At 42.4% G+C, this 14,421-nt stretch overlaps 2 protein-coding genes across 2 annotated transcripts in view; both read right to left on the bottom strand.

Moving 5' to 3' along the window:
* LOC123500345 overlaps positions 1 to 14,005 on the bottom strand; it is a 25,625-nt gene extending 11,620 nt beyond the window's left edge. Inside the window, exon 1 of the mRNA XM_045249048.1 lies at positions 13,745 to 14,005. The gene's annotated coding sequence lies outside the window, so the exon portion shown is untranslated. The remainder of the gene's footprint in view (positions 1 to 13,744) is intronic.
* On the bottom strand, positions 1,192 to 5,782 carry LOC123500344. Its single transcript, XM_045249047.1, has 5 exons — positions 5,604 to 5,782; positions 5,216 to 5,344; positions 3,774 to 3,883; positions 2,389 to 2,526; positions 1,192 to 1,486 (listed from the first exon to the last, which is right to left on the bottom strand). The coding sequence occupies exons 3-5, from the start codon at positions 3,869 to 3,871 to the stop codon at positions 1,396 to 1,398; spliced, it is 327 nt and encodes a 108-aa protein (XP_045104982.1). The 5' UTR covers positions 3,872 to 3,883; positions 5,216 to 5,344; positions 5,604 to 5,782; the 3' UTR covers positions 1,192 to 1,395.
* Positions 14,006 to 14,421: the final 416 nt, after the last annotated feature.

Genomic DNA, 14,421 nt, shown 5'->3' with positions numbered 1-14,421 from the left:
AATGATGGACGTGATTGGCCCGACGGTGGAACGTGGTGTGTTGGTGCAGGGTGTTGACTTCATGGGGTGTGTTGAGGGTGCAGTGTTCTCAACAAGGATGGTTTGCATATGTGTTCGAGAGGAGGGTGGCACCCTGGTCTGGCAGTGCTTCAGTCAATGGAAACCTCACCATTGGCATGTTTTAAGGGCATTTATAAGACAGTTTGGCATGTTTAGAAGACATTTTAAGATAGTTTGGTATGTTTTGAAGGTATTTTAACACAATTTGGCATGTTTTAAGGGCATTTTAAGACAGTTTAGCATGTTTTAAAGACATTTTAAGGACGGAGGACAACAAAATGACCATCAACCACACCAAAACCGTGGTGATTGTGTGTGTGTGTGTGTGTGTGTGTGTGTGTGTGTTACCCTACGGAACAAGCTCAGAGCTCATTATTTCTGATCTTCGGATAGGCCTGAGACCAGGCACACACCACACCGGGACAACAAGGTCACTACTCCTAAATTTACATCCCGTACCTACTCACTGCTAGGTGAACAGGGGCTACACGTGAAAGGAGACTCACCCAAATATCTCCACCCGGCTGGGGAATCGAACCCCGGTCCTCTAGCTTGTGAAGCCAGCGCTCTAACTACTGAGCTACCGGGCGTGTGTGTGTGTGTGTATTTACCTAGCTGTAGTTTTACAGGGCCTGGGCTTTATGCTCGTGTGTGTGTGTGTGTGTGTGTGTGTGTGTGTGTGTGTGTGTGTGTGTGTGTGTGTGTGTGTGTGTGTGTGTGTGTGTGTGTGTGTGTGTGTGTGTGGTGTGTGTGTGGTGTGGCGAAGCGTGGTGTGGCGAAGCATGGTGGGCGAAGCGTGGTGTGGCGAAGCGTGGTGGGCGAAGCGTGGTGTGGCGAAGCGTGGTGTGGCGAAGCGTGGCGTGGCGAAGCGTGGCGTGGCGTGGCGTGGCGTGGCGTGGCGTGGCGTGGTGTAGTTGTAAGGTGGCGAGTGACACTGCTGTTTGTATTTCAGGCCACATCTTACAACACCAGCGTCCAGGGAGTGTGGCGATGGCGATGGCGGTGGTGGTGGTATAAATGTGTGTGTGGTGTGCTGATGTATCTCTGTGCCAGCATCACCATGAGGAGGAGCAGGGCGTGGAACAGATATGCACTGGAGCCACTGTCTGCTGTGGTGCCCCATTTCAAAACATCCACTGCAGGAGTGGTTGTGGAGGTGATGAAGTTTGGTGGAGTAGCAAAAAATAACAGAACTTACGACATTTTGAAGGTTTCCGATGGTTCCATTGCCAAGCGAGGCCAAAAACAGAACCATATCCTTGTCAAAGTGTTTCATAATGATGGACGTGATTGGCCCGACGGTGGAACGTGGTGTGTTGGTGCAGGGTGTTGACTTCATGGGGTGTGTTGAGGGTGCAGTGTTCTCAACAAGGATGGTTTGCATATGTGTTCGAGAGGAGGGTGGCACCCTGGTCTGGCAGTGCTTCTGTCAATGGAAACCTCACCATTGGCATGTTTTAAGGGCATTTATAAGACAGTTTGGCATGTTTAGAAGACATTTTAAGATAGTTTGGTATGTTTTGAAGGTATTTTAACACAATTTGGCATGTTTTAAGGGCATTTTAAGACAGTTTAGCATGTTTTAAAAACATTTTAAGAGTTTGCCATGTTTTGAGGGCTTATTAAGACAATGGCATGTTTTTTGGACATTTTAAGACAGTTTGGCATGTTTTGAGGGCATTTTTAAAATATCTCAAAAACAATGCCACTGTTTTTTGGACATTTTAAGACAGTTTGGCATGTTTTGAGGGCATTTTAAAATATCTCAAAACATGCCACTGTCTAAACACACCCTAAACACATGCCAAACGGTCTTAAAATGCAAAACATCCCAAACTGTCTTAAAACCCTACAATCATCCCAAACTGTCTTAAATAACATAAAAATATGCCAAACTGTCTTAAAATGCTCACACATTATACCACTGTCTTAAAATACCCTAAATCATGCCAGTCTAAAAATACCCTAAAAACATACAAAACAAAACTGTCTTAAAATGCCCTCAAAACATGCCCAACTGTCTTAAAATACCCTAAATACATGCCAGTCTAAAAATACCCTAAAAAACACAACTCTTAAAATGCCCTCAAAACATGCCTCTGTCTTAAAATGCCCTCAAAACATGCCTCTATCTTAAAATGCCCTCAAAACATGCCACCTCCACCTCCTCCTTCATTCATCCACCTCCACCTCCACTTATCCACCTCTACATCCACTTCTCCACATATCCACCTTCTCCATCTCCACTTCTACTTATCTACCTCTCCACTTCCACTTCTCCATTTCTCCACCTCCACCTCCACTTCTCCACCTACAAACATTACTGACCTTTGCTCCACCATTTCCCTCGTGAACTCCAACACATCAGAATCCACATTCAGTGCTAGTGGAGTGGCAGGTGGAGCAGGTGGAGTGGCTGTGGTGGCAGCAGCAGCAGTGACTGAGGCTGGTGTGTCCTCCACCAACCTGTGGAGTGTGCAAAGTGGAGTGAAGGAGTTTGTAAAGACAGACAGACAGACAGACAGACAGACAGACAGACAGACAGACTGACATTCCATTCCTACGCTGATGACCACCCTACATCTTTCCACGTCTTTTCAGAGACGACCAACCCTCCAGGATGTCAACAGACCACACAGGGACGCCACAGAACGCCTGATTTCCGATCTTTCTAAGATTTCCGATTGGGGCAGAAAAAATCTAATAGTTTTTAAATGCCTCAAAAACTCAATTCCTCCATCTATCAACTCAACACAACCTTCCAGACAACTATCCCCACTTCTTCAATGACACTCAACTGTCTCCCTCTTCTACACTGAATAGCCTCAGTCTGTCCTTTATTCGTAATCTTAACTGGAAACTTCACATCTCATCTCTTGCTAAAATAGCTTCTATGAAGTTGGGCGTTCTGAGGCGTCTCCACCAGTTTTCTCGCCCCTCCAACTGCTAACTCTGTACAAGGGCCTTATCCGCCCCTGTATGGAGTACTCTTTGCATGTTTGGGGGGTTCCAGTCACACAGTTTTACTAGATAGGGTGGAATCAAGAGCTTTTCATCTCATCAACTCCCCTCCTCTGACTGACTGTCTTCAGCCTCTTTCTCAGCGCCGGAATGTTGCATCTCTTTTATCTTTTATCGCTATTTTCATGCTAACTGCTCTACTGATCTTGCTAACTGCATACCTCCCCTCCTCTTGCTGCCTCGCTGCACAAGGCTTTCTTCTTCCTCTCATCCCTATTCTGTCCAACTCTCTAATGCAAGAGTTTACCAGTACTCTCAATCATTCACAACTTTCACTGGTAAACTCTGAACTCCCTCCCTGCATCTGTATTTGAAAATTCCTGACTTGTTTCTTTTAAGAGGGAGGTATCGAGGCATTTGCTCCAGAATTTTGGCTGACACTTTTCCCTTTGTAGAGACCCACCTCTCAAGTGGGCCTTCATATATAAAAAAAAAAAAAAAAAAAAAAAAACAGCTAGATAGACAGACAGATAGATAGAGACAGACAAACTGACAGAGAGACAGATAGATAGATAGATAGATAGATAGATAGACAGACAGACAAGACCCGGTATCACTGACAGGACGGACGGACGGACACACTACAGAAATGCCTTTAGTGTCAAAAGATGCAACAGTTTGATGGTGGTGGTGGTGGTGGCAGCAGCGGCAGAAGCAATGATGATGATAATTATGGTGATGGTGGGACTTACATCTGTGCCTGGTCTGGTTTGGGGTCACTAGCCATCCTGAAGAGCAGTCTGCGCTGACAAGAGCTGACCTTCTCACACTCCAGCCCTGTGAGACGCATCAACTTGCCGTCCTGGGAAACACACCATTATTTCACTGTCTGTTCCTGCACTGTGCTAACCCCTTCACTGCCATCACCCACTGCCCTACTCATTCATTCACTGCCAAACTGTATTCAAATGCCCAAAAACTATGCCAAACTGTCTTCAAATACCCTAAAAAACATGCCAAGCTGTCTTAAAATGCCATAAAAACATGCCAAAATGTCTTAAAATGCCCAAAAACCATGGCAAACTCTTGAAATGTCCTAAAAGAACATGCCAAACTGTCAAATACCCTAAAAACAAGCAAAACTGTCTTAAAATGCCCAAAACCATGGCAAGCTATCTTAAAATTATCTGAAAGCATGCCAAACTATCTTAAAAATGCCCTATAAACATGCCAAATGGTCTTAAAATGCCCTAAAAACATGCCATCTTAAAATGCCCTATAAACATGCCAAAACTGTCTTAAAATGCCCTAAAAAAATCCCTAACTCTTAAAATGCCCTAAAACATGCCAAACTGTCTTAAAATGCCCTAAAATAAACATGATCTAGTTCATTCTGGTGACAATTTGGTGATTTTCTACAGCTTAAGAAACTCATGTGGTCGATTAAAATAATTAATTTTTTGCCCTCCACAGACCCTTACTAATGTCAATAAAATGGTCTAATGGTACACAAATCTCAAGGTAAAAATGTGTCCCAGTACTGAAGGGGTTAAAATAGTGAAGACTGAGGCCATTAACCTTGTGACCCTTGCTAATGTCAATAAAATGGTCCAATGGTACACAAATCTCATGGTAAAAATGTGTCCCAGTACTGAAGGGATTAAAATAGTGAAGACTGTGGCCATTAATCTTGTGCCCTCCATAGACCCTTCCCAATGTCAATAAAATGGTCTAATGGTACACAAATCTCAAGGTAAAAATGTGTCCCAATACTAAAGGGATTAAAATAGTGAAGACTGGCCATTAACTTTGTGACCCTTGCTAATGTCAATAAAATGGTCTAATGGCACACAAATCTCAAGGTAAAAATGTGTCCCAGTACTGAAGGGATTAAAATAGTGAAGACTGACCATTAATCTTGTGCCCTCTATACACCCTTCCTAATGTCAATAAAATGGTCTAATGGCACACAAATCTCAAGGTAAAAATGTGTCCCAATACTAAAGGGATTAAAATAGTGAAGACTGGCCATTAACTTTGTAACCCTTGCTAATGTCAATAAAATGGTCTAATGGCACACAAATCTCAAGGTAAAAATGTGTCCCATTACTGAAGGGCTAACACTTCAAACCTGTAGAGTGAGAGAGCAGTACATCACCATTAAAGTCACCAGTGAAGGCACCAATCAACACACCTTTAGCTCAAGCACCACCAGAGAAAGCTGTCCGTCCACCAGCACCAGGATGTCCACCTCTGAGCTTCCAATGGCACCAAACAGCCTCTGATGCTCCTCCTCCTCCACCTCTCTTGGGTCACTCACAAACTGCTCAAGGGAAGAGAGACAGGTAAGGTGGAGGTAACAAGCTAATCATAATAGTCACTCAGGTGTGTTTGTCTACCTGTTTCTTCTCTCTCTCTCTCTCTCTTAGTTTTCTTTATTTTCTTCTTTATATTGCTCGCTCTCTCTCTCTCTCTCTCTCTCTTTAGTTTTCTTTATTTCTTTATGTTGCTCGCTTGCTCTCTCTCTCTCTCTCTCTCTCTCTCTCTCTCTCTCTCTCTCTCTCTCTCTCTCACAGACTGACCTCTTCAAATCGGGAAGAGGTGTTGGTGCCGTCACTAACCCTCAGAACAGCTCGAGCTTATCTTCCAATGGATAAACAGTATTCTTCACAAGCTGCAACACAAACAACAAGCTACAACACACACACATACACACACACACACACACACACACACTGTACTCGCCTCCCAAGCCACTCCCCCCCATGGGACGCAGCACCCACCTCTCCATCCTGTGGACACCCACCCCCACCACCTCGGTTCCCAGGTCAACTGTCACCAGATCCTACAGGCCCATGCCTGACTCCGCCATGAGGGAATTTGGGCAGTGGCTGACACATCACCCGTGGACCGAGGTACTGGATGAGGAAGACGTTCACACAAAATGGCGGAACTACTTCACTACCACAACGGAAGCCTTCCATCACCACTTCACCGCCAAGAACATCACAGTGGACCCATCTGATGCCCCTTGGATGACGCCCTGCATCAAACGACTCCTTCATCAGCGTGACAGGGCTTTCCACTCTAGCCCTGACCAGTACAGGAGATTAAGGAACAGAGTTATCAGGGAGATCAAAACAGCCAAGGCAAGCTACTACCCAGACAAAATTCACCATCTCAAGCTTGCTGACAACAGACAGTGGTACGACAAGATTAAGTCTTTGTGTGGTTTACAAAACAAGCCTCTTCTCTTCCCTGTATTTCACACCTTTCACCTGACAACGCGGCCGAAGAGATTAACGGTCACTTCGCTGCGATCTGTCAGACACTCCCTCCCCTTCACTCTACTACTCTCCCAGCCTACCTCCCTGCCTCCTCCCCTCCACCCCCTGTCCAGGAGGTTGATGTTTACAGGAAGCTTCTTAAATTTAAACTAAACAGATCCACCACTCCCACTGACTTCCCATCAAAATTTACAGAGAATTTGCCCCACAACTTGCCACACCCTTCGCTCTATCATCAACGCCTCCCTTTCTCAACATTCCTGCCCCGATGAGTGGAAGACATCTTACGTCACCCCCCTCCCCAAAACTTCCAATCCACAGTCACTGAATGATCTAAGACCAGTCGCCATCACCCCTATACCCAGCCTTATCTGTGAAGATTTTGTGTTCGACTGGGCCTATAACAAAATTTGTAACTCTCTTGACACACAACAATTTGGTAATATTAAATCCACCTCCACATCTCACTACCTTGTCAGCTTCCTGGAATTCGTCCACAGCCACCTGGACAAACGCAACACTTCTCTAGCTATTGCTTTTGTGGACTTCAGAAAGGCCTTTGATCTTGTTGATCACACTGTTGTGATAAAGAAAGCCATCACTCTGGGTCTCTCTCCTACCTGATAGCGTGGCTGGCAGACTTCCTCACGGGAAGGCGTCAGGCCGTTCGTTATCAGGGCTCTGTCTCCTCTTTCCAACAGCTCACATGTGGGGTCCCTCAGGGGACCAAGATGGGTCCTCTGTGCTTCCTCATCCTTATCAACGATGCTCTCGTCCACACCCCCCACCGCTGGAAGTATGTGGATGACTGCACCGTGGGCTTACCCGTCAACAACACCAACCCAGACTTCTCAGCACTTCAGTCCACTCTTAACCAACTACAGACGTGGACGGAGGACAACAAAATGACCATCAACCACACCAAAACCGTGGTGATGCACATTTGTACCTCCACAGCAGCAGCCCCCCCTCCCCAGCTATCTGTGGGCCCTCACTCCCTCCAGGTGGTCCGCAGCACCAAGCTTCTAGGTGTCTTGGTGGATGATCAATTATCATGGAAGGAGCATGTTTCCACCATCATCAAGTCAGCCTCATACAAGATCTATATGCTGCGCCGACTCAGGTCACTGGGTGCACCGGCAGATGAACTGAGGGGAGTGTACCTCACCTTTATTCTCCCTAAGCTCATGTACACCTCCCCAGCGTGGTCCTCCTCCCTGAACCTCACACAACGGCAACAGCTGAGAGGGTTCAGAAGAGGGCGTGCAGGGTCATCTTTGGGCCTGCCTGAGTCTGCCGAGGCTGGCCACAAGACACCAGGAAGCCTTGGAAAAATTTAGGGAAGGGCTGCTGCATCATCCACGTCTCCACCACCTGCTACCCCCAGACGTGCCTCTCCCTGCCCGCACCACCCGACACCAGAATCGCGTGGCGCCCTTAAGAGCATCGCGCACTGACCGGTAACACCTTAGCGCGGTGCCCATTATGGTGCGAGCCATAAATAAATCAAACAATTAAATCAATAAGTTAATTCTTGGTTAAGTTAGATTTATAGTTAGGATAAGGATTTCATTGTTTTAATGTCCCCCTGTACATTTTCAGTGTAAACTTTTTGTGGCACTGCCAAATTAATAAACCGTATATTATTATTATTATTATTATTATTATTATTATTATTACACACACTTAAACAAGATCTATGAGTGGAGCAGGAAGTGGAAATTGGAGTATAATGCCAAGAAATGCCACATAATGGAACTATGAAAGAGTAAGAGAAGACCAGTATGGAACTATTTGATGGGAGAGGAACAAATAATGAAGACTATGAGGAAAAAGATCTTGGAGTGATCATACAAGAAAATCTGACCCCTGATAAACACATAAGCAAGATATTTGGACTATCATATAAGATGCTGACTAATATAAGAGTGGCATTTCATTACATGGATAAAGATATGATGATAAAAATCATCACAAGCATGATACACCCAAGGCTGGAATATGCAGCAATGGTATGGTCTCCGAGCTCTGAAAAGGATATAAGAAAATTGGAAAGGATACAGAAGATTGCTACAAAGATGGTGCTGGAATTAAAGGACCTCACATATGAAGGACGACTGAAGGAAATGGGACTGCCAACCTTACAAGATAAAAGAGAATGCAGGGACCTAATAACAATGTATAAGATAGTAAATGATATTGAAAAGATAAACAAGGAAGACCTGATGCTGTTGACGGAAGAAGATGGAAGGACAAGAGGACATGAAAAGAAGATCAGGATGAGGCAGTGTGTGATGGATATTGAAAATATAGTTTTCCACATAGAACGGTGGAAAAGTGGAATGCATTATATTATGAAATTGTTACAGCATAACTTTGAAGAAAAACTAGATAAATGGAGATATGGAGACAGGACACTATGAGCCCCACTCAACTAGGTAAATACACACACACACACATGCCAAAAAATGCCAAATCATCTTAAAATGCCCTCAAAACATGCCAAACTCTTAAAATACCCTCAAAACATGCCAATCTTAAAATGCTCTCAAAACATGCCAAAACATTTTAAAATGCCCAGAAAACATGCCAAACTGTCTTAAAATGCCCTCAAAACAAGCCACTGTCTTAAAATACCCTCAAAACATGCCAAACTCTTAAAATGTCCTAAAAACATGCTAAGCTCTTAAAATGCCCTTAAAACATGCCAAATTGTCTTAAAATGTCCTAGAAACATACAAAACCTTTAAAAAAAAAGCCCTCAAAACATACCAAACTGTTTTAAAATGTCCTAAAAACATGCAACACCTTTAAAAAAAAAAAAGCCCTCAAAACATGCCAAACTGTCTTAAAATGCCCTCAGAACATGCCAAACTGTCTTAAAATACCCTTGTAGTGAAAAAAAAAAAAAAAGTAAAAAATAAATAAATAAATAAATAAATAAATAAATAAATAAATAAATAAATATAATAAATATATATATATATATATATATATATATATATATATATATATATATATATATATATATATATATATATATATATATATATATATATATATATATATATATATATATATACACACACACACACACACACACACACACACCATAGAAGAGAAGATAGCTGAGAAAGTGGTGAAGGTTATTAAGTCAAATGAGACATTGGTGAGGGAAACTGTAGACAAAAAGAGATGTGTGGTGATATTTGGTGTGGAGGAGGATAAGACACCGAGTAAAATGGAGAGAGAAAAAACATAAAAAGGTGATAAATAATATCATTAATGTGGTGCAAGAGGAGGAAAAGACCTAGTACAAGAAATAGAGGACTTCCATAGAATTGGAAAGTTCACAAGAGAAGGTATGAGGCCAATAAGAATCAAACTTAAGTCACAAAAGGATGTAGATGAATTGGTGGAGAAGTCATGGAGGCTAGCCCAGCAGGAAACAACAAGGAAGATTTGGTTGAGAAGAGATCTCGGTGAAAAGGAAAGAGAAATGTTAAATGAGTTGAGAAAGGAGGCTTTGAAAAAATGAAGAGAGGACAGAAGAAGAGAAGAAAGAGTTTTCTGGAGAATCTTGGATATGAGACTGAGGAAGTGGTTCATAACCCAGAAAAGTACAGCAAGAAAGGACTAAAGAAACTTACATATGAGCGAAATGTAATGTATTCCAACATAAATGGAGTGATATCGGGGATTTTAGAACTCAACGATTACTTGAGGGACAAGAACCCAGATATTGTGGGTCTTACTGAAACAAAACTGAGAGAGGAGAAGACCTGATGAAGGTTGGAGAAGGAAATATAACGTTTGGAAAAGAAATAGAGTAGGTAAGATGGGAGGAGGAGTGATGTTGCTGGTTAAAAAAGATATAAAGGTGGATCAAGTGAAAAAAGGTATGGGAAAGGCAGAAGTGCTAAAGATCAGAGCAGAAACTAATGAAGGAAAAAAGAGGCACTACATAGTGGTGTACGTACCACCTAAGACAAATGCATGGTCAGTACAGGAATATGAAGAAATGATAAGTGATACAGGAACATGTCTGGAAGAAATGTTGGGTGGCTGTGAACGAACTATAATGATGGGAGATTTTAATTGTAAAGAGGTGTGTTGGGAGGACTGGTCAATGGAAGGATCAGAGACAACATGGGGAAATACACTATTGACACTGGCAATGGAAAATGTGTTAACTCAGTGGGTCAAAGAAGATACTAGGTTTGGAGGAGAGGGAGCATCGTCAAGACTGGACTTGGTCTTTAGTACAGAGCCAATGGTCATTGAGGAGATGAGGGTGGAGTGCCCTTTAGCAAAGAGTGATCATGCAGTTTTGGAGTTCAAGGTGATAGACGAAGAGAAATCTAGAAGAAATGAAGAATATAAAGTGGGAAGATGGAATTATGCCAAGACAGATTTTGGAAACCTAAAGAAATTCTTTCAAGAGACAAATTGGATGAAATTCAAGAGTGCTAAGGAGCAAATGAAAAGTGGAAGGAATTTATAAAAATATACAAAGAAGGTGAGAAAAATTTGTACCAATAAGACAACATAGAGAAGTTGGAAAGCAGGACTGGTTTAACGATAGATGTGAAAAGGCTAGAACAAGAAAAGAGGATGCATGGAAGAGGTGGAGAAGGAAAAGACGGATTAAGCAGTGGGAAAGTTACAAAAGAGCAAGAAATGAATATGTGTTGATTAGAAGAGAAGAAAGAAAGAAACAAGAAAAGGATATAATTGATAAATGTAAAGACCAACCAAGGCTTTTTACAGACATGTGAACAACAACATCAAAAATAGAGAAAGTATTGAAAGTTTAGAAGTAAATGGAGTATACAGTGAAGATCCCAGGAAATGGCAGAGGCTATGAATGGATGCTTTCGGAAGGTATTCACAAAGGAGACTGCTTTTGACAAACCACTGGTAATGGAACAGAAAGGGATTATGAAGGAGTTTCAAGTAACGGTGGAGGAGATCAAGAACATGATGGGGAGTTTAGAAGTGAGAAAAGCTGTGGGACCTGATGGGGTATCAGGATGGATTTTAAGAGAATGCAGGGAGCAATTGGCAGAAAAAGTTTGTGAAGTAATTGATGCCTCATTAAGGGAAGGCGTAGTGCCCCAAGACTGGAAAAGAGCTAACATTGTCCCAATCTATAAATCAGGTAACAAGAGAGACCCATTGAACTATAGACCAGTGTCACTTACAAGTGTGGTAGCTAAGATGTGTGAGAGGGTGGTGAAGACTAGATGGACAGACTTCTTGGAGAAAAATGACATACTTTGTGAGTGTCAATTTGGTTTTAGGAAAGGGCGTTCATGCACGACAAACCTGATATGTTACTATTCGAGGGTGATAGATGTAATACAGGAAAGAGATGGTTGGGCTGATGGAATATATCTGGATTTAAAAAAGGCCTTTGATAAGGTACCACACCAGAGACTGATCTGGAAACTTGAAATGGTAGGAGGAGTGCATGGCAGTTTACTAAAATGGATGGAAGACTTTTGGTAGGAAGAGAAATGAGAACAATAATTAAGGACAGACCATCAGAATGGGGATTGGTGGAGAGTGGAGTTCCACAGGGATCAGTGTTGGCACCAGTAATGTTCGCAGTCTACATAAATGACATGGTGGATGGGGTGTCCAGTTATGTGAGCCTATTTGCAGACGATGCAAAATTGTTACGAAAAGTGAGATGTGACAAAGATTGCGAACTACTCCAGGAAGACTTGGACAGAATATGGAAATGGAGCTGTACATGGCAAATGGAGTTCAACACGACAAAATGCAAGAAAATAGAGTTTGGCAAGAGTGAAAGAAGAATCAGGAGTATGTACAAGATAGGAAATGAAGACATAAAAACCAGTCATGAAGAAAAAGACCTTGGGGTGACAATTACCAATGACCTATCGCCAGAGAGACATATAAACAAAATAATTGGAGAAGTATTGAACTTATTGAGGAACATAAGAGTGGCGTTCGTATATCTAGATGAAGAAATGATGAAGAAAATAATTACTGCAATGATAAGACCGAGGCTTGAATATGCAACAATACAGTGGGCTCCGAACTTAAAGAAACACATAAGGAAACTAGAGAAAGTACAGAGGGCTGCAACGAAAATGGTGCCTGACTTAAGAGATTTGACTTATGAAGACAGACTGAAAAGAATGCAACTTCCAACCCTGGAAAACAGAAGAGAAAGGGGAGACCTGATAGCAATATACAGAGTGATGATTGGCATGGAAAAATGGATAGGGAAGATCTGTGTATGTGGAATGGAAGAATGTCGAGAGGGCATGGGAAAAAACTAAAATGGCCACTTATAGGAGAGATGTGAAAAAATATAGCTTCCCTCATAGAAGGGTGGAAGCATGGAATAGTTTAGACGTGGAAGTGGTCAACGCAAGGAATATTCATGATTTTAAGAAAAAGCTGGACATTAATAGATATGGAGACGGGACAACACGAGCATAGCTCTTTTCCCGTATGTTACAATTAGGTAAATACACATTAAACAAAAAGAGGATTGTGAAATACTACAGGAAGACTTAAACAAGATCTGGAAATGGAGCAAAAAATGGGAGATGGAATTCAATGTGGACAAAAGCCATGTCATGGAAATGGGAAAAAGTGAAAGACGACCAGTGGGAATCTATAAGATGGGAGATGGAGTAGAACTAGAAAAAGTAAAAAAGGAAAAGGACTTGGGAGTGACAATGGAAGAAAATAATCAACCGGTAAGCCATATTGATAGAATTTTCAGAGAGACGTATAATTTGCTAAGGAATATTGGAGTAGAATTTCACTATATGGACAAGGAAATGATGAAGAAATTGATAAGTACTAAAATAAGACCTAGATTGGAATATGCAGGAGTTGTGTGGACTCCCATAAAAAGAAACACATAAGAAAATTAGAGAGACTACAAAAAATGGCTACAAGAATGGTTCCAGAATTTAAAAGGATGACATATGAGGAGAGACTAAAGGCTATGGATCTACCAACCTTAGAGCAGAGAAGAGAGAGAGGGGATCTGATACAAGTTTATAAATTGATTAACGGAATGGATGAAGTGGATAATGAGAAACTGACCCTGAGAGAAGAATATGACTTTAGAAGCACAAGATCGCATAGTAAGAAACTAAGGAAGGGACGATGTCTGAGAGATGTTAAAAAATTTAGTTTCCCGCAAAGATGTGTTGAGACTTGGAACAGTTTGGGTGAGGAAGTGGTGTCAGCAAAGAGTGTACATAGTTTTAAAGAAAAATTGGATAAGTGTAGATATGGAGACGGGACCACACGAGCATAAAGCCCAGGCCCTGTAAAACTACAACTAGGTAAATACAACTAGGTAAATACACACACACACACACACACACACACACACACACACACACACACACACACACACACACACACACACACACACACACCTGGCAATAGAGAATACAGGGTTCTTTCCCATCCAGGTGTGCAATGTTCAGCACAGGCAGATCCAGCAGAGTCGGTGCTGCGGCCACATCATCACTTTCTGCACCAAACTGCCCCAGGGAAGCCAGAGAGTACAGGTAGGCCAGGTGTTGGCTGAACTCAAAGGTGCAACTGTCACTGGCCCACCAAGCAAAGAGTGCCTCGGCCACCTCCTCCACATTGCTTTTGTCCCAGGAACCACCCACCATTAGTGTGCTGCCTTACCAACCACCACCACCACCACCACCACAAGCATCACCAATTATCTACTACCACCACCACCACCACCACCACCAACTATCTACCCCAGTAGTCCTCAACATGGGGGGTGTGTGTTCACTAATCAGGCGTCACTGATTTCTAAGGGGACACAACCCCTTTGAAAAACCATGAATTTGTTTAATATTATTTGCCTTCCCTTAATGAAAGCATGGTAGAGTTAGAGAAATGTATGAAAATGCTAAAATGTTGCCCTTCTAATGAGTGAGGGAATTGTATACAGGTAATCTCCATTTACACAATAGATGAGTTCCAAGAGGCATTGTGTAAAACAAACTTGTAATTCTCGTAAGAGACAATAAATAATAGGGGGGATGCGAGATGTGGTCCAAATTGTATGTAAGCAAACCGATCGCGCAAA

The sequence above is a fragment of the Portunus trituberculatus genome, unplaced genomic scaffold (genome assembly GCF_017591435.1).
Source record: "Portunus trituberculatus isolate SZX2019 unplaced genomic scaffold, ASM1759143v1 PGA_scaffold_204__15_contigs__length_355038, whole genome shotgun sequence".
Classification (NCBI taxonomy): Eukaryota; Metazoa; Arthropoda; class Malacostraca; order Decapoda; family Portunidae; genus Portunus; species Portunus trituberculatus.
Note: the sequence above shows the minus strand (reverse complement) of the source record. Positions and strands in the feature narration are given on the sequence as shown.